Source organism: Silurus meridionalis, chromosome 6 (genome assembly GCF_014805685.1).
Source record: "Silurus meridionalis isolate SWU-2019-XX chromosome 6, ASM1480568v1, whole genome shotgun sequence".
Classification (NCBI taxonomy): Eukaryota; Metazoa; Chordata; class Actinopteri; order Siluriformes; family Siluridae; genus Silurus; species Silurus meridionalis.
The window spans coordinates 6,079,649-6,100,336 of NC_060889.1; the positions used below are offsets into that span (position 1 = coordinate 6,079,649).

Genomic DNA, 20,688 nt, shown 5'->3' on the forward strand with positions numbered 1-20,688 from the left:
AGAGAGAGGATGGGAGAGAGAGAAGGAGGAGAGAGAGGATGGGAGAGAGAGAAGGGAAGGAGAGAAGGAGAGGAGAGAGGATGGGAGAGAGAGAGGATGGGAGAGAGAGAAGGAAGGAGAGAAGGGAGGAGAGAGAGGGATGGAGAGAGAGAAGGAAGGAGAGAGAGGGAGAGAGAGAGGATGGGAGAGAGAGGGAAGGAGAGAAGGGAGGAGAGAGAGGATGGGAGAGAGAGAAGGAAGGAGAGAAGGAGGAGAGAGAGGGATGGGAGAGAGAGAGGGAAGGAGAGAAGGGAGGAGAGAGAGGGATGGGAGAGAGAGAGGGAGGAGAGAGAGGATGGGAGAGAGAGAAGGGAAGGAGAGAGGAGGAGAGAGAGGGATGGGAGAGAGAAGGGAGGAGAGAGGGATGGGAGAGAGAGAAGGGAGGAGAGAAGGGAGGAGAGAGAGGATGGGAGAGAGGGAAGGAGAGAGGAAGGGAAAGAAGGAAGGAGAGAGGGAAGGAGAGAGGAAGGGAAAGAAGGAAGGAGAGAGAAGGAAGGAGAGAAGGGGAGAGAGAGAAGGGAAGGAGAGAAGGGGAGGAGAGAGAGGGATGGGAGAGAGAGAAGGGAAGGAGAGAAGGGGAGGAGAGAGAGGGATGGGAGAGAGAGAAGGGAAGGAGAGAGAGGATGGGAGAGAGAAGGGAAGGAGAGAAGGGAGGAGAGAGAGGATGGGAGAGAGAGAAGGAAGGAGAAGGGGAGGAGAGAGAGGATGGGAGAGAGAAGGAAGGAGAGAAGGGAGGAGAGAGAGGGATGGGAGAGAGAGAAGGGGAGGGCTTTCGGTTGTTTGGTGAAAGTTCGGCTCGAACTCGAGCGACCACGTCAACAGCTGAGAGAAAATGGCTGCGAATGCTCTGAATATGAAGACGTGTTGACAAAGTTTCGGGTGGAAATGAACTAGTGTTAAAGAAAAACAGTGGTTCACTGACATCGTCTTTCATTGTGCCTTTTGAAAGTTATTGCTAATAGCACTAAGGCACAACTTCCCTCAGCTGGGTGTTTTATATAAATATAAATAAAGTAAAAGTTTTGTTTAATTCCGTTATTATATTTCAATGTTTTTTGTGATTTTTTTTGGAAGGCGATGTTTTTTAATAGTTAGAGGGGAAAAGCAAACTAAAGTTTCTGGATTTGTTTAAATATAAACTTGAAGAATGGCGATTTGGTCTGAAGCGCTTCTGGAGCTGCTGCTTTTCCTCGCGCTGTGGCTGCGCGTGCAGGGCGGCGCGCCGGAGCGGGACGTGAGTCCGGAGGTAAGGAGGCCGATCAGACTGTGTAGGTGGTGTAGATACAGTAGATACAGCATGAATAATAGTGGCATAAAGACATAACAATATTGCATGAAATGTATTTGTTCGCGGCACATTGGAGAACGAGTAAAGCGCTTTATTAGAAAAGACCTCACCGGGTCTGGGAAGAAGCAGAAGCACTTTCAGAAGTCAAAGCTTCAGATTTGTTTTTTTTTATTAACATTGCATGAAAAAAGTAGGTAGAGATGCTCTATGGGAAGTGATTGGTGCCTGGCAGACACAAGGCTCCTCGTGATCACTGATGATTATTCCAAACAGCGAGGAGATTCGCAGAATATCTCAGACCACAAACCTCTGAGTGAAATCAGAACTAAATGTTTAGTAAGGCAAAGAGTTGCCAAAACTATGTGTGTATTGGCCATGAACCAAAAGAAGAAAACAGCAAGATTTGATCACAAATATTTAGCCATGAATACAATTTGCAGAATCATTTTTAACAAACGTACAAGACAATCAAATAAAAGAAAACAAACAGGAAGAAAACCCACATCTTTTTAACATGTGGCAGGAGCACAAAGCAAAATAAACACACAGCTTATTGATAAGAGTTTCTGTTGATGTTGTTTCAAATGTGATTTCAGTAGTTTTAACTCTGGCACAAGCACCAGATGTGTTTATTATAGTCAGAAACTGCTGATCCCCTGGATTTCTTTTGTTCTCGGGTTCATACAGTACGGTATGAAAAACAAAAGTGGTAGGAAGTGCCTCGTTCATAAGAGAAATCAGAGGAAAATTCACAGTATTTACAAACTGGCAGAAAATATCTAGCAATTTATATAATCACTCTTACAGCGAGCAGAAAAAACATGCCAGCATGCACACAAAACCTTGAGTTACAAACGCAAAGGATCAAAACTGACTTCCACTTCTGAAAGCCAAGAACGGGAATCAGAGGCAACAGTGGGCCCAGGCTCAGAAATGGGGACACAGTGTATCTAAATTAGTTTCTGTCCTGGTATCCATATGGTGGAACCATAACTAGGCTTGTAACTAGGATGACTTCTCTAATTTGTTCTGTTTAAGGACGTCTGCTAAAAGCTATTCATGTAAATGACTCACGTAGTGATATAAATAAAACAAATGCAAAAGGATGACAAGTAATGCCAAATGACGTCTGTAGCAGAGCGGAAATAAATAGCGGAAATGTAAGTGAACAACTTATAGAAAGTTTGAAAGAAAGTTTTTTAATTCCCCTGACAGTGATGGAGGTGATGGAGAGGGGAAGAAAACTCAAACGAGGTAGCGTTAGCAGTGTACACAGCACAAAGCAGCAGACATAAAGCTGTTTTTTGCAGTGGGGGGAAATGGGGGGAAAAAAAACAAAAAAAGATTGTGTTAAACAAAGTGTTAATTTTATATTCATGTGTCCGGTTTTATGGTTGCACAGTAAATATTTCTGACTTTTTGTCAGATCAGATTGAACCAAGACTGCTTGTGAAACGACACGATTAGCACAAAGTAAATACAGACTAACACAGAGGTAACATCAGGCATAGCAGTTTTACTGTAGGATCATTCTGTGGATTTCATTTTTAGATGGAGTTGTTGCCATCAAGTGTAATGTAGATGGAGCCAAAACTATACACAAAAACAGGACAATGATACAAGGCCAGTTTAAAACATATGAATGAAGAGCTTGTGAAACAAAGCTTTCTACTGTATTTAAGAGCTTTGGAGAATGTTTGCATTGTTGATTAAAAGTAAACGCAGAGGCACTGTATATTAATATTGGTTATTTGTCAAATACCATTAAAACCCTGCTATGTGGAAATAACAAAAGGGGTTTACTACAGCATCTTTATACGTTAAAAGTAACTTAACTAAAAATCTAAAAATGGAATTATAAAAGCATCTTATAGAGAGTGTGATGTTGGCAATGCAGAGCATATACAGCTTTATCAGTGAAACAGTCATGAAGAGGAGGCTCGTGAATATGCATGCTGATATTGCAATTCACACTCAGACGGACCACAGTCATACTTTTTATTAACAATATAAACACAATTACAACTTCCCTGTACTTAACTTTAATTTGTTGAATATTGATCTGCCATTGTTGTCTTTTGTCATATCTTTTTGTCCTCTAGGCTTGGCTTCAACAGTATGGGTACCTTCCTCCAGGTGACCTTCATAAACACACACCCCGATCACCCCAATCCATTTCTTCTGCTATTATTGCAATGCAAAGATTATACGGCCTAAATGTCACTGGAAATTTGGACTCTGACACACTGAAGTGAGTCAATTTCACATGTAACTATTGTCTAAAGGGTTATTTAGTTTGATTCCTTTATATAATTTGACAAAAATGTGAAATGAATATGTGGGGATTCCTCGGTTCCGTAGGTAAAGAAATCCAATCCACAACTAATACAGAAAATGTTACCTTAAATAAATGTGCCTAAAGTAACTGATTTAAGTCTGTTTTCCAGGGCAATGAAGAGGCCTCGCTGTGGAGTTCCAGATAAGTTTGGAGCAGAGCTAAAGAGCAGCTTGAGAAAGAAAAGATATGCTATCCAGGGACTGAAATGGAAAAAGAAGGAGATCACATTCTGGTAGGAATCATACTGCAGATATCGACACGTAACAAAGAAAATGAAGAGATTGTTTAAAGAGCCTAGCTGGTTAAGGGGCATGACACATTTTTTCCACACTTATGGAAGTACTCTGTGGCGTACAGTGTAACCCATTCCACATTCAGTGAGGTTTAGCACAGATTCTCATGTGATTGTTTTATATGTACATCCGTTTCTCTACTCTTTGTTTTTTTCTACATTTCAGCATATTTCTAGTGTTTAGGGTTTTCTAAAAACCTGATTATCTTTCCAAATGGGCTTTTTTATCTTCTCTGTTTTCTTTTCCAGCATACAGAATTACACACCTAAGATCGGAGAGTATGAAACCTATGAGGCAATCAGAAAAGCTTTCAAAGTGTGGGAGAGTGTAACCCCTTTACAATTCCGAGAGATCCCTTACAGCTACATTAGGGACAAGACTACTGACTTTGCAGACATTATGATCTTCTTTGCTGAGGGTTTTCATGATGATGCCAGTCCATTTGATGGTGAGGGTGGGTTTTTAGCACATGCCTATTTTCCTGGAAATGGCATAGGAGGAGACACACACTTTGATGCTGCAGAGCCCTGGACAATTGGAAACAGAGACTTGTGGGGTAAGAGACGTTAAGGGTTGACAGATGCTGAGAATTTATCAGATGCTGAGAAGTAAACATAGGTCCTTGCTTTTCCCAAGGGCTACAGAAACACTATATCAATAGATGGGGCCAAAAGGATATGCAGCAAATATTGTTTTGACAGACCCTTTTAGTGATTTAAATCACAATGATGAAAAAAATATATTCTTATACTCATAAAATGTATCTAGGACATTACATAATAGCTTTCTACTTGTTTTTCTAGCCACAGAAAATATATAGCGCATAGAGACACTCAATATAACCCCTGCAAATGTTACCATTTACATCTTCAAATAGTATTATATATGACTGTACAAACAAACACTGTAGTAATGTTTTTCAGAAAAAGTAAACCAAAATGTAGAATATTGGTGGGGACAAAATAAGAAGTTATTGCTGCTTATCCATAGTAAAAAAATATATAGATTGTTTACAAATAACGAGCATTTAAGACGGTTTTAGAAGTCGGCAGCAGATTTAGTCCAAGGTCAGACATTTAACGCTCGCTGGTATATAAACTGAATGGCTACATCATGTGGCTAGGAAAAAGCCCCCTCTGTCCAAGAAAAATATGACAGCATGACTTTGGGTTTGCAGTATTGCATTTGGACAAACCACAAAAGTTCTGGAATTAAAAAAGGATCCTTCTAAACTAAAGTTTAGAAGTTTAGCTATGATGCACAGTGTTTTGTTTGTCGAAACAAACATTGGACTTGTTTTGCAGCCACAGGACTTGCAGTTATTGAGACGGGACATAGCAACCATAGCCCCCAAAAGTGTGTGTACGGGTTACATATACCTGTAGTCCATGCCCTCACAAGCCAAATAAGCAGAGTAGATAAACTTAAATATCATGTAAGAAAACTACAGCAATGGCAATACAAAGAAAATAAAGCAAATAATAATTCAAAGGATCAGACTACCGTCGTGCCCCCACTCATTTTTATCTTTTCTAAATGTACCTGAAACTAATATGTTTCAAGTTTTTAAAACGCTAATCAACATGTACATGGACGAATATCGATGCTTGATGCAAAAGTATGTTTATTATTAGTGAAGCCAAACTCAACATAGAGCATGAAGACAAAACATTCTTGCAAACGGTTTAAACTAATTATGGTGTTTTAAATGACGTAAATCATCAGGACACCAAACAGAACTTTTGCTATGTTTCCACACGGATGGTTTTAATTGCTGGATGTGTGCACCACTGAGGATTTTGGTGTTTGATTTGCGACTTGGTGCATCAGTAAAACACATTTTTATTGATAATAAATTATTTTTCAGTGTAGTTTTTTTTTATTTCTTTTAAATATCTGAGCAAAGAAAGGACGTCGTGAATAAACTTTTGTTGCGTCGAAGGTTTTAATTTCGCCTCTTTTATATCTATTATATTTTTAATTAAAATGGTCAAACAGAAATGCATGCTGCATTAATCATGCTTTAATAAAATTAGTGCGGTTAAAATTAATTTGTGTTGACGCGTTATTAACGCATTAATTTTGACAGCCCTACTTTTAACAGAATTTTGCAGAAATGTACAAGAAAGAATAAGTGCACTTGTTTGAAGATTCACAATAAGCTAAAGAATAAATTAACTGTTTACTAGTTTAAGTATTTCAAAACATTTTAACATTGTATTCAAAACATCCAAACTTTTAAACACCAGTTCGAGTTAAGAACATTAGTTCTAAGTTAATTGTTTCTATTAACGTTGCTCTGCATTTAAATGAATTAAAGTGTGTACTAGTTTTATTCCCCATGGTTTCTAAATGGTTTACTTTTTGGGAACAAATGGCTGCATATTGACATGTTGTGTTTTTCTCTTGTTATCTGGGGGTTGTTATCTGTTTGTTTTTAGAAGTAAAAACTGACTGTCCAAATTTATCCCAAAGATGTTCCCCACAGTTTTGCTAAAATGCTTACATTTGCATTTTAGCCTTTGCATGCTTCAACTTTTACAATAACTTCTACTGGAACTAAATGCTCAAGCACAAACCCTGAAAAATAGCCTGAGATCATTATCCTTTCTCCACCAAATATTACTCTTAGCATTCTGGTAGCATTTCCCTAGCATCTGTCAAATCCAAATTTACTAAACAAGATTTCTTTGATTTATTGAAAAAAGTTGAGTCGGATCACACAGAATGTCTACCACGCAAATTTGAACACGTTTTAGATCATTCTAAAAATTAAATGACATCTTAATTGTTTTTTTTAATTGGTAAATGTTGTGGCTTTGTGCTGCCTTATGCAAAGAGTGCTAGTATTGATGCAATACCATAAAAAAACAACAACAAAAAAACTATTATATATATGAAAATATACTGGATAGCAGGTCCTGTAACAAATGGTATATTGCATCTGGATTTAAAAAAGATTTGTATTTTTACGTGTCATGAATTTCCTTTCCCTTTAGGTAATGATGTTTTCCTGGTGGCTGTACATGAGCTGGGTCATGCATTGGGTATGGAGCACTCTAATGACCCCTCTGCCATCATGGCACCTTTCTACCAATGGATGGACACAGAAAACTTTGAACTTCCAGACGACGATCGCCGGGGCATTCAGCAGCTTTATGGTAAGTTAGATCACAACAGTCTCCTGACATCCACAACAAGATATGTGCAAACCTGTCTCAAGAACAGTGTCAGCTAATAGAATTTTTTCTGCATCTTCATCATGTAGGTCCAAACCCTAGGGGAAATCCTAGACCTTCAGTTAGCCCCCACCCCCCTTACCATATCCCTCATCCCAGTGACACCCCACGCAAACCAGAAGTACCTCACTATGGCCCTGATATCTGTAAAGGTCACTTTGACACAATTGCTATTTTGAGAGGAGAAATGTTTATATTCAAGGTAAAAAATACTGCGCATTTGTAAACAATAAAAACCCGACGTTAATGTGCAAATTTAAAGCTCTTTTTCATCCTGGAATTTAGAATAAATGGTTATGGCGTGTCCGTAATCACCGGGTTATGGAAAACTATCCAGTGCCAATTGGACATGTCTGGAGAGGTCTACCTACATCAATTGATGCTGCCTATGAGAGAGAGGATGGCAAATTTGTTTTTTTCAAAGGCAAGTGCTGGTTTCAGTTTGTAATTTTATATTAAAATGTGTTGCAGAAAGCTAAGAGACTTAAAACACTTTAGTGGATTTTTCATAATAAGTATAGAATCATTCCTCAGGTGACCGACATTGGGTATTTTCTGAAGCAAATTTGGAGCCAGGTTACCCAAAGACACTGAGAGCGATGGGCAGAGGTCTCCCTCAGGACAGAATTGATGCGGCCCTTTTTTATACACCCACAGGCAAAACCTACTTCTTTAGAGGAAATAAGTATGTGACAGTTTTTCTGTTTGTGTAAGATTATTGATTATCATAAAGCACACTGTAAGTGTCTCTTTTTTTCTTTTAGATATTATCGATACAATGAAGAGCAACGATCAGTAGACCCGGATTATCCTAAACCCAGCAGCAAGTGGCAGGGTATCCCTGACAACATCGAAGCAGCTTTCATGAGCCGAGACCAAAGTAACAATTCTTTTTATATTAAGTAGCTTAATATAGGCTAATAAAGTCAAGTTAATAAGTTATACATTTTTTTAATAAATAAACTGGTCATTGATCATTTGGACATTTGGAGTTAAATTCAATGGTTTGTTACTCAACAGTTGTTGAGTAGTACATTATTGTAGTTTACATTATTTATTAGAGTAAGATGATTTAAAATCTCTTCTAAAATATAATTTTATGGAAATTAGGGAAGCCAGAGGGTTTAGGGGATAATATGTCAGTGCTTAGTACAGTCAATTTAGCACTCCATTCTTAGAACTTGAATAATGGTGCTACATTAGAAAGCATAAAGTAAAAAAAACATCTTACAGATTATTAAAGTCAAAATCTTTCTTTTAGGTTACACATATTTCTACAAAGCTAATAAATACTGGAAGTTCAGCAACCAACTAATGAGAGTGGAACCCGGTTACCCAAAGTTTGCCTTAAGTGACTGGGTCGATTGTCCAGAAGAGGACCCTAAAACAGATGAAGGTCGGGCAGGTGGTGGAACTGATGTCAATGACCAAGACAAAGAGAATACTGAAGAAGAAGAAAAATATGAGAAGACAGAAGTGATTGTCATTGAGGTGGACAGCACGTCTGATGATGAAGGAGGAATGGCAGCAGTAGTGGTGCCACTTATTTTGCTGGTGTGTTTAATTTGCACTTTGGGAGCCTTGCTCTTTTTCCGCAAATATGGCACTCCACGTCATCTGCTCTACTGTCAGCGTTCCCTACTAGACAAGGTGTAGAGTTATGGGGAGGAGAGGAGGCTGAAGATAAAGGTACAGAAAGCACAGTATATATTACATTATTCCTTTGCTTTAAGTTGTTAACCTTAGAAATTGTAGTTGATGTTTTTGATCTCAGTTTTGCAAAATATGATTTTAAAAAATGGTAGGGCTTTTTTCCGTTTATGAAAACTTGGATAAACATTAGACCATTTTCTCTGGTCACAAGAGCCTTTTTACTCAAAACCTTAGACCTTTGGTAGAGTGCAAGTACTTGACAGTGGACCACCCCAAATTTTAATTGTGATTAATTTTGAGCTCATGATCATGACTAAATGAGGGAAAATGAAAAGTTCAAGTGTACATGCTTAGTGATGTTATTTCACATACAAAGTTTATCACTATGTGTTACAGCTTCCTAATCAATGTGATTTTTTTTTTGCACACAACATGCAGAACCTATAATTTCCTTAATTTAACACTGTGTTAAAGATATTATTTAATCACAATTCTTAAAGGCCACAAGATCAAAAACTTTATTATACGGCATATTTGTAGATTTGAAATCCCTAATTTATTATTTTCATTCATTATAAAGGGTTTTAGACACAAAACTTTAGACACAATTTCAAATTACCGAAGCAAAAATACAGTCCAGTGTAGTCTATTAACATTACCTTATTTTATAAAAACCTAAGAATGCATAATATCCTGTTATATTCAGTACATTCAGATTAAACAAAACTACACCAAACCCTATAATGACAAAGCAATGGTGATCTCCATTATTCCTGAATGGAAGACATTTTGGAATACCAGGACTATTCCTAAACCTGTCTACCTACACAAACTGAGCAAAACAGGGTGATGGGTCAGAAAGGTGACCAAGATTCTATTAGTCACGTGTTCACTCATGGTTCAGCCTCAAAGATCATGTGTGGAGATAGGAGAAACTTGCGGAAGATTAATAATCACTGCAACACTTCACCGTATGAGTGGCCAAACTGATGCATCTCCTTATTACAAAACACACGAAGGCCTTTAGAATTTAGACATTAGAATTTTTAGCTTTCATGTGTCTTGCACTGAGGAAAGACTTCAGTCTATGAGGAGAGGCTGAAAATTAAACAAAAGCCAGAACAATGCCAATGGATTAGTTTCTTAATTATTAGTTAATTATAGATTGTTTTTAATATTAATTATCATTGTCATTATTAAATCTTGGATCAATGAATGTCATACTAATTCTTGGGAATCATTGAGAAATCAACAGTGCATTAGAATTATCATTAATATTATATGTTATATGTATGTGTGCCTATATATGTAAGGAATAATCCATGACTAGGTGTGTTACACAATTTTAATGGCACGGAGGTTAATAAAATCAAGTAATGTGTACCTGGCAGTGGCTCGTCGCACTTATACCATGCACAATTGCCAGTATTTACAAGTTAAAGCTGGTATCAATGTTAAATCTAGAATCCTGCCCAGTCTAAATCACATACATAATGTAGTGTGATGAAATTAAATTCAATTGAATGTCTTTTAATACTTAGGTAGACAGAGATTTTGCACGTGTGAGTACTTGTGTTTTGTTACATTTCTTATTTTACCGTCATCTCCTCCAGTTCTTAAAATTAGTTCTCTATTTTTTTTCAAAACTGCCATATTCACTGTGAGTTAAATGTAAATATATAGTACAAGTCAAAAGTTTGGATGCACCTCCTAAAGTGTTTTTTTCTTTATTTTTATTATTTCCAACATTGTTACATTAATACTGAAGACAAAACTTTGAAAGAACATACAATATATAGAATTATGTAGTAAACACAAACTTGTTAAATAACGCAGAATATGTTTTATACTTTTGATTCTTCCACATTTTGCTTTGATGAGAGCTTTGCACACTCTTGGCATTCTCTTGGTCAGTCTCATGAGTCTTGAATCATGAATCTTGTTCCAACTCAACCCAAACCATTTCGTCTGATGCAAAGCTCTTACATGAACTAGAGGTGTGTTTGGGGATATTGTCCTGTTGGAAAACAAAGATGGTCCCAGTAAGTGCAAACCAGATTGGATGGCATGTCGCTGTTAAATGCTTTGGTAGCCATGCTGGTTAAGTGTGTTCATAATTTTGAATAAAGCAAACAATATAAGTCCCTAGCAAAGCTCCCCTACACCATCACACCTCCTCCTCCTCCATGTTTCACAGTGTGAACCAAATATTTAGGAACTGTCCATTCACCCTTTGTACATCTAAAAAGGACATGGTGGCTAGAAGCAAAAATCTCAAATTTGACTTATCAGACCAAAGGACAGTATTCCACTGATCTAATGCCTATTCCTTGTGTTTCTTGACCAACACAAGTATCTTCTGCTTGTTGTTCTTCGTTTATTTGATATGTCTGCCACTTATACTTCAAAAAGCATTAATGTAAATCACTGGTTTCTGAGACTGGTAATTCTAAACATATTCTTTGCAGCAGAGGTAGCTCTTGGTTTTTCATTCCTGTTACGGCCCATGAGAGTCTGTTGCATCATAGCATTTGATAGTTTTTGAGAAAGCACTTGAACATTTAACTGGGTTTTAATATGTTCTTGAGATTTTCGTGTTGACTGACCTTCATTTCTTAAAGTAATAATACTAAGTAATACTAGTAATAAACTGTTTTTTCTTTTTACTTAAATGAGTGTTTCTTGCCATAATATGCATTTGTACAGCAGTTGACTCTGTACTCACCCTTTCCTTTGTACAAGACAACTGATGGTCTAAAGCCATCAAGGAGGCAAGAAATAAAATAAATGAACTCTTGACAAGACACATCTGTAAATTAAAAACCATTCCAGGTGAATACCTGGTGAATCTAATGAGAGTGTGCCAAGCTGTCATCAAAGCTAAATGTAGCTACTCTTTACAATCTATAATATCCAACATATACTGGGTTATTTATACTCTTTGTTTACTGCATGATTCCATACATGTTCTTTTATAGTTGTAATTTTTTCAATATTAATGTACAATGTTGAAAGTAATAAAAAAACAACACAAATAGAATGTCAAAACTTCTTACTGGTACTGTATATAAACCAGGGTTTTCTTTAGCTGAGAAATACTGATATTTGACTAGTAAACACAATTTTACTTGATGGTGTTATTCTTGTTTGTTCCAAAATTTTAGCTGTAGTAATTAACATATGACCAATTCGGACACTGTGACTAGTGGCAAACACAAAGACACACAAATGTAAACATATATAAAACTCCAAACTACTTTAATTTAGCTGTCTGTAGAGGGATTTTCAGTATATATGGCATAGACAAAAATTGTAATTGTTTTTATGATTGCTTAGAATCATTTATAAATCTTGGGTGTATTTTATTTATGAGATGTTTACTGTTTTTTTTTTTTTTTTTTGTGCAAAAAATTAAACCACTAAATTTTAAGAAGTTGCTGTAAGTTCTAATGGGATGTACTTTGTTTACCAATGACCTTTTTTAGTTTTTTTTTTTTTTTTTTTTATATATATATATTTTTGGGGAAAAGAAACCTGGGAAGAGGCAGTGGTTTATGCTATTCCTTGTGTTTAATGTTAGTTAGTCTTCTTTACCTATTTTATGCCCAAATGTGGTTTTGGTTAATTGTTTTACTTATACATTCTACATATGTGATTGTAGAATGTTTTAATGTTTACTGTTGTCTGCTTTGGTAAAATTGCTAACAGATGTAGCCTTTTTCTTACACATACCATTTTAGTGACTTAAATGAGTATATAATGTGTAAGTATTCTGTCTTTTCATGTTCCTTTAAACATTTTTTATTATAATATCATTATGGATGACGATGATGCTGATGTCATGATTATTATTACTCTTACTAACATCATTTGCATTAAATTAACTTGTGTTACTAACAATGTTTATAGGATGTCCTGCTGGACAGGCAAACCTCATCATGCAGTGGCCTTAATTTTTTACATTTCTGAATTTATTTCTGAATAAAAATTTTTTACAAATTAAATACAAACAGAAACAACTAATTGTTGTATATACAGTTGTTTATGTTTGACTTGATGCCACCACTATTCTCCACAGAATTTTGGGTGGTGCGCTGTTTGATTTTTTGAGTGTGGCACATTTTCAGAAAGACACTTTTCTTTTTACCCTATTATGCACAGACTGACCAGTTACAGCCCAAAAGCCTTGTACTGTAATTCCTTGTAAGTTGCCTTTGCCCTCTTGGTAGCTTCTGTGATCACAGTCCCCCTGCCTTTGTCTTCCAAGGTCTGATCTAGTTAATGTGGTGGTGGTATCATACGCTTTCCACTTTCATCAGTTATGCTCTGAACACTACTCTGAGAGATAGCCAATGACTTTAAAATCTTTTGTAGCTTTTTTTCTTGTGCCTTTCAACAACTTTATCCTTGAGGCCTTCTGAAATCACTTTCCCAACCATACTGGAATTAAATGCAGCACTATGCATTACTAACAGTGGAATCTTCAAAAAGCAGCTGGTTTTATTCTGAGGTAAACAAAACCAACACTATTGTCAGGTGGGCAATTACCCTAGTGTTTGATCTAGAAGTTGATTGGTTGCACCTGAGCAAGTTTACAGTGGTATAATCTATGGGGCTGATCATTTTGGTATTTCACTAATTACTTGTTAAGAACCCACCAGAATGTTTTATTTATTTTCACTTTGATGATGAGTGATGTGTAAATACAGATTAGAAACGTTAAACTTTTAAAGATTTTCACTGGGTATGATGACTTTCTGTAGGAAATGTGTATACATACAGTCAAGTCAAGTCAAGTTTTATTTATATAGCGCCTTACAGCAACCAAAAGGAGCACAAGGTGCATCTCAATAAATTAAAATATCATAAAAAGAGTTTATTTATTTTGTAATTCGATACAAAAAGTAAAACTCGTATATTATATTCATCACACACAGACTGGTATTTTTCAAGTGTTTATTTATTTTAATTTGAATGAAAACCCCAAATTCTCAGAAAATTTGTATATTGTGAAAAAGTTCAATATTGGAGACTTGTGGTGTCACACTCTAATCAGCTCATTAAATCCAAACATCTGTGAAGGTTTCCTAAACCATTAAATGGTTCAGTCTGGTTCAGGCTACACAATCTGCTGACCTGATAGTTGTCCAGAAGACAATCATTGACACCCTGCACATGGAGGGTGAGACACATAAGGTCATCACTAAAGAAGCTGCTCTTTACAGAGTGCTGTATCCAAACACATGAATGGAAAGTAAAAAAATGTGGTAGAAAAAGGTGAAACAAAGCCCATCCAAGAATTTGGGGGAAATTTACAAAGAGTGAACTGCAGCTGGAGTCAGTGCTTCAAGAGCCACCACACACAGACGTATCCATGGGCCACAACTGATGAATTCCTTGTGTCAAGCCACTGCTGAACCAGAGACAATGTCAGAGTTGTCTTACCTGGGCAAAGGACAAAAAGGACTGGACTGTTGCTCAGTGGGCCAAAGTCGTCTTTTCAGATGAAAGGAAAGTTTCATTTGGTAATCAAGGTCCCAGAGTCTGGAGTAAGAGAGGAGAGGCACAGAATCCAGGTTGCTTGAGGTTCAGTGTAAAGTTTGCACAGTCAGTGGTGGTTTGGGGAGTCATGTCATCTGCGGTGCAGTGTTGGTCCACTGTATTATATCAGGTCCAAGGTCAGCACGGCGGTCTACCAGGAAGTTTTAGAGCACTTCATGTTTCCCTCTGCTGACCAGCTTTATGGAGATGCTGATTTCATTTTCCAGCAGGATTTGGCACCTGCCCACACTGCCAAAAGCACCAAAAGTTGTGAAATGACCATTGTTTTAGTGTGCTTGGGTTTAGGTTGTGGTTTACTAGGGCTAGGATATCCCCAAGGGTGTTTTTATATACAGTTTATACCAAGGTTTTGTGTTTTGGAAAAAATGTCATCATAGGTTAAAACACATGTACACGTTGAAACTGAACATAAAATATTTGAAACCCTGGCTTTTTCAATAAGCATGACTATTTAGCACATGCTAAAATATATGGCAGAATTTACATTGTTTCAGACAACCAAGTTACTTTCGCATCACTTAGCAGAGCAGAAGTACTCAGTTCTTACTCTCATAGTCTTGGTGTAATGTACTACGATATGGATTGATGCAAATCAGAATAAATCAAGTTTATATACCAAACAAGCTAAAAAGTGCAAATCACAATCCAAAATCAAGAACTTAATACAAGCATAGTGATAACAAATTATATACAGTACATTTAGAAAATATTCAGAACCCGTTCCCCTTTTTCAATGTTGTATGTTGCAATTGTTGATAACATTTTTCAAAAAGTTTTTTTTTTTAATAATTTACACTCAGTAACCCATAATGATAAAGTAAAATGTCTGTACATTTATTGAAAAGAAAAACCTGTAATATCACATCTACATAAGTATTCAGACCCCTTGCACCAACACTTGAAAATTAGCTCAGGTGCCTCCCAATTCTCTTCTCAATTCTCTTTTTAATTCTTCTTCTGATGCATGTCTGAGCAAAAACCAAGACATGAGGTCAAAGCAACTGCCTGCAGAGTTCAGTGACATGATTGTTGCAATTTAGAAAAGGCTACAAAATAATTCTCCACTGAAGATTCCTCAGAGGAATCTCCTCCATTAGTCTCAAATGGAAGAATTTCAGCATAACCAGGATTCTTCCAAAAGTGAAGGGTGTCTGAAAACGTTCCGAATGCACTGTAAATGAAGCAAAAACAAGAACGTAAATGTGAAAAATGAAATAAGATCAAAACCAGGAAGAAAAAAGTAACATGGAACAATGGGTCGGCACCCACAGCAAACTGCTAGCTCAGGTGCCTCCGAATCACAATAGGCATACACACACAAAGTGGTTTATACGCACAAATTACATATGCAACTAATTACAAGGAAACAAAGATGAGGCGGTGGTGAAGAAATAATATGAGTCAAAACAAAGATGCACATGAAAAGAGTTGACCCAAAATAAACCCGGAAGTAAATTGTAGAGCTGCAAGCCAACATAGAGTAAACTCTGTGAGCAGGCATGAGCTCTGGCCTCTGGTGCAAAGAGAAAAATCTCTGCTGCTTAGCACATACCTGGTTTTTATTTGTATAGCGCTTTAAACGATGATCATTGTCTCAAAGCAGCTTTACACAGATAATGTGGTGATTAAAAGTGAATCAGATGTTCTTTATAAGTATATTTGTCCCTGATGAGAAGGACGGTGGCAACTGTGGCAAGGGAAAAACTCCCAGACATGGCATAAGGAAGAAACCTTGAGAAGAACCAAACTCAAGAGGGAACCCATCCTCATCTGGGTTGCACCGAATGTCCATTTATTGCAGATATACAATGTTACGGGGTGCAGTGTTGGTGATCAGAAGCAAACTGTAGTCCTGAGTCAGTGTAGCAGACTGTTGACATTAACTACAGTCCAAATCCATCCTCAAAGCTCCCATTCTTACTCTGTAATTTCATGGAACCACCCAAGGCGTTGATGAGAAACCATCCCCAGCTGCACAGAGTGGCCTCCAAATGAAGGGGACACTATCCAGAGCTAAGCCTGGATGAAGTGGGAAGATCTGCGGAGGGAAGAGCGGCAGGAACAGTGGTTAACTGATGCCATTCAAGCTCCAGTTATTTCAAAATGCAGTAAAGTAAGTTCTTACTAATGTGAGTTTCATTATATTATACTGAAAACATGAATTCAGAGTGTTCCTCGCAGTTCTACAGCATGAGAACATCATGCAGGAAAAGGCAGGCGCCAGGACCCAGTCCTGTTTAACCCAGTATAAAGGTTTTGGACAGCTCTCTGTTTTTATCCAGAGTTATTAACATCAGCTGGTAGAAAGACATCACTTTTAGTGCTGCAATATTCCAACACATTGATTTGCTGTTTCTTGTGGGTGCCACTTGCAATTCCACTTGGATATGAAAATAAAGTTTTAAGAGCAGGAGCTCTGGTCTGTTCACACATAGCTATATTGGCTCTGATCTATAGAATGTATTTCTTCTTTTAGATCATCTTTAAGGTGCAATTGCTTGTAATAATTACATTCTAATATAACGTTTTAAGTATTTTTCTATTCTACTTGCACAAATTTTAATTTACTGACAACATTATAGCAGAACAAGACTCATATCTCCAAGCTAAATAGTGCAATCATGAAAACAGCTGTGCTTCAAAAGTTGTAATGTTAACCAGTATTCAAATAGAGCAGACTAGTCAGTTTTTTTAAGAAAACCAAACCATTCCAGGTTCCAGGAAAAAAAAAAAATAGACAGTGAGGATAAGCTGGGCCAGCAAGATTGTGAGGGGAAAACTTAGCGAGCTCAGCTGCTTTGCAGTTGGAAGATTACATCAGGATGGAAAAATGCTTAGCTCAGCCTTTGCTATACTAATAACAGAACAGAAGAGGACAGAGTTGCTTTGCTGTGGTTAACAAGACACACAAATATGGAGCTTGACTCCAATGAGAGGAAGGAGAGAACGAAACTGAGATAAAACAATGAATAAAAAAAACAAAAAAATGAGAGAATCTTGACAACAAATTGTTTTGCTTCAAAGTGTTTGCAAGGTTTACTATCAATAAATACTCCAAACACGTTATTTGATGAAGAATCCCACAGTAACATTAAGAGTCACCAGAGATAAACAGATTTGACAAAATAAAAAAAAAATGCCCTCGCTTTCTTTGCTGACAGGATTGCGAGTTCATTGTTTGACTCATTTAGTGGTTTATTGAGTCAAAACTGTCTACTGTAAGTAAATTAGCAACCTTGTGGTTTTTTTCTTTTGTGCTGCACTTCTGGATTGCAGACCTACAGAAGGTCTTGTGGACTTCCACTGTTTATTGTGCAGACTCAGCTGTATTAATCTTCCTCTTACTTGTGAATCATGACATTTTTTGTGTTTGATATACATGTATGGTCTTAACATGGATAATGTGCAAAAACTGAATTTTTAAATGCTGATAAAACATGCTTGCTTAAAGATCTAAACTCCACTTTGGAGTCAGAAATGATCCATAGCACTGTCAGATTTCTTGTATGGTTTCATGGGTGTGACATTAATATAAAAACCAAAAGATTCCTTCAGAAGCCAAAAAAAAGTACATTTTGTAAAGGCTGTTTGGTAAATTAAGGGAAATACCATCTGATAGTAAACAAGACAGAAACCTAGATTACCACGGCACAGCTGGGAATTAATTTCACTGGCGATGAAGAAATTAGGATCATAGTGATACAGTAGATGTAGCAGAAAAAGTTGTGGCACAAAGGTTTTGTTGGTTTTATGGCACATCTCACCATATTAGTAATGTTACCAGAAACTGAAAGTTTCACTGCATGTTTTATTTTTAGTCATTTTTATTTAGTCAAGCCTTTTGTACGTCTTTATTAAGTTTTCGACCTTTCTTCTACGGAGTCCTAACTCAAACCCTGATCACATTGTATAGCATACCTATGGATGGAGTTCCTCTCATTCAGAGACCACTATGTGCAGCTGGGGATTTTTTCACATCCACAGCCAAAGATCCTTGAAGCCACTGAGCACCTCAGGAACTTTGAGGATGGATTCGGATAGTAATTAATATCACAGTCTACAATGGCTCAGAACCACAGGTGGCATGGATAGTTCTGCATTCTGCACATTCTACACATCTGCACACCTACTTCACACCTCAACAATGGAATGGAATAGATAGACCTTCGGCGCCACCCAGATGAGGATGGGTTCCTTTTTTGAGTCTGTTTCCTTACAAGGTTTCTTACTCGTACCATCTCAAGGAGTTTTTCCTTGTTACAGTCGCCACTGGTTTGTACATCATGGATAAACAAGTATAAGGAACAAACTTATAGGCAATAAAGTTACACATTCTTTTATATAACATTGTAACTGCTTTATCTGTGTAAAGCTGCTTTAAGATTTTTGGTGAAATTCACAAGGAATGGACTGAGGCCGGGGTCAAGGCATCAAGAGCCATCACACAGAGACGTGTCAAAGAATTTAGGGTTAGGGTTACCCTAGCCCTAACCCAAGAATTTCTTTAATACACGAGTTTCACAATTTGAGTTGAATTACTGAATGAACTTCCATGACATTCTAATTTATTAAGATGCCCCTTTATTTTGGAAATGGAGGTTACAAATGTTCTGTGCAATTTTCACATTTTGAAGAGATTAGTGGTTTTGGTCATCTAACACCAGAGTTTTAAATGTTATTTAGTCCCTTTTGAACAGACTTTGGTGAATTGGCCTCCTGCTTCAAAAGACATTCATGACCAGCCCAGGCAGGCAGAAAATGGTGCACAATCTGATCATTTAGTACTTATTGTAGCACGGTTTGTGTTCAATAGTCATATTTTAAGAGTAAAAATGTTACGAATATAAAATGTTCGAATCCCACTTATGTTTATGTCCTACTGAGTTTGTGTAGATTTATGCACAAGAAGACTAATGTAAACCTTTTCAACCAGCTTTAAATCACTGTTCAGACACTTTGTTTTACATAGAAAAAATGGCAGGCAGAAGATGCAGATTTAAATACAGATAAATGATGGCTTTATTCAGAAAGATACAAAATGTGAGCCACTTACAAGGTTGTACAAAAGGCATTGGTCAGGTGATTTGTTAAACATCATAGAGAGAGCAAAACAAAATTCACACTTAAAGGAAAAAAAAAACAGAACAAACATCAGAGATGCATTGACTAAAATATACCAAATGTTTGACAGCCACTGTTATAGAAACAGAAAGCATATAGTTTGTGGTTGATAAGTGGAAACATGAGTCTTATATTGTGTGTATGTTTGTGAATGGGTTGAATGGTCTTGTGGTTGCATGGTATTGTGGGTAGTGATGCGGATTCTGTTAACATTAAAAATCTTGCCCAAAGTGGTTTCACTGTGATGAAGTACTTCTGGGACTGTTTGTAGCACATGCACATGGGAAGTTTGGGGAGCATGCATGAACATTGTGAGTTAATGATGCATAGACTGAAACAAGTACAGGACAATGGCATCAGCAGAAGTGAATCTCTTTTTAAATAATATACTCTGTAGACAGCGAAAGTCAATAAAGGAAAATAAAAAAAAATGTAAGTATTTTAGTACCCAATACCAAATGATCCACAGCCCAGTACCGGTCCACTGCCTATTGGCCTGGGATCCCTGATTTACTTTGTATAATATCATCAAAAAGTTCTAAGAATCTCTGTGTACAAGGGACAAGTGTAAAAATCAATATTAGTTGCATGTTATCTTCAGGCTCTTAGGCAAGACTGCATGAAATCAGGTAAGAGTCTGTAATGGAAATCACTAGATGGGTTTAGAAACACCTTCAGAACAAATGTGAACATGAATGTGAATGTTCACTGTGTCATCAACAAATGTAAGTTAAAGCCATATACAAACATGACCCAGAAACGCATCATTAAATGAAAAATATGACGAAGATGACCCTGGACTGTTAAAACCCTGTATCAGACATAAATGGGACAACATTTCTTACCCAAATCTCCAGCAACTTGTCTCCTCACTTTCCAGACATAACGTTTAAAGAAGAGGGGATGCTACACAGTGGTAAACATAGTCAAAATGATCCCATGTTTTCTTCAAATTGTACATTTCCTCAGTTAAAGCACTTGTTATGTTTTTTATGTTCTATTGTAGATTAAAATTTGGTTTATGAGATTTGCAAATTACTGTATTCTGGTTTTATTTTTTCATTTTCCCAAACCTTTTTGGAATTAAGGTTTGAAAGCGCTTTACTGTTTCAAAAATTAGACAAAACTAGTGCAATGTTATTAACAAATTTAATT

The 20,688-nt window shown here is 36.9% G+C and overlaps 1 protein-coding gene across 1 annotated transcript; it reads left to right on the forward strand.

Annotated features, from left to right (window-relative positions):
• The first annotated feature begins 810 nt into the window (after positions 1-810).
• On the forward strand, positions 811-12,869 carry mmp14b (matrix metallopeptidase 14b (membrane-inserted)). Its single transcript, XM_046850904.1, has 10 exons — positions 811-1,285; positions 3,430-3,578; positions 3,775-3,897; positions 4,207-4,514; positions 6,958-7,119; positions 7,227-7,399; positions 7,483-7,621; positions 7,732-7,882; positions 7,962-8,077; positions 8,459-12,869. The coding sequence occupies exons 1-10, from the start codon at positions 1,187-1,189 to the stop codon at positions 8,851-8,853; spliced, it is 1,815 nt and encodes a 604-aa protein (XP_046706860.1). The 5' UTR covers positions 811-1,186; the 3' UTR covers positions 8,854-12,869.
• Positions 12,870-20,688: the final 7,819 nt, after the last annotated feature.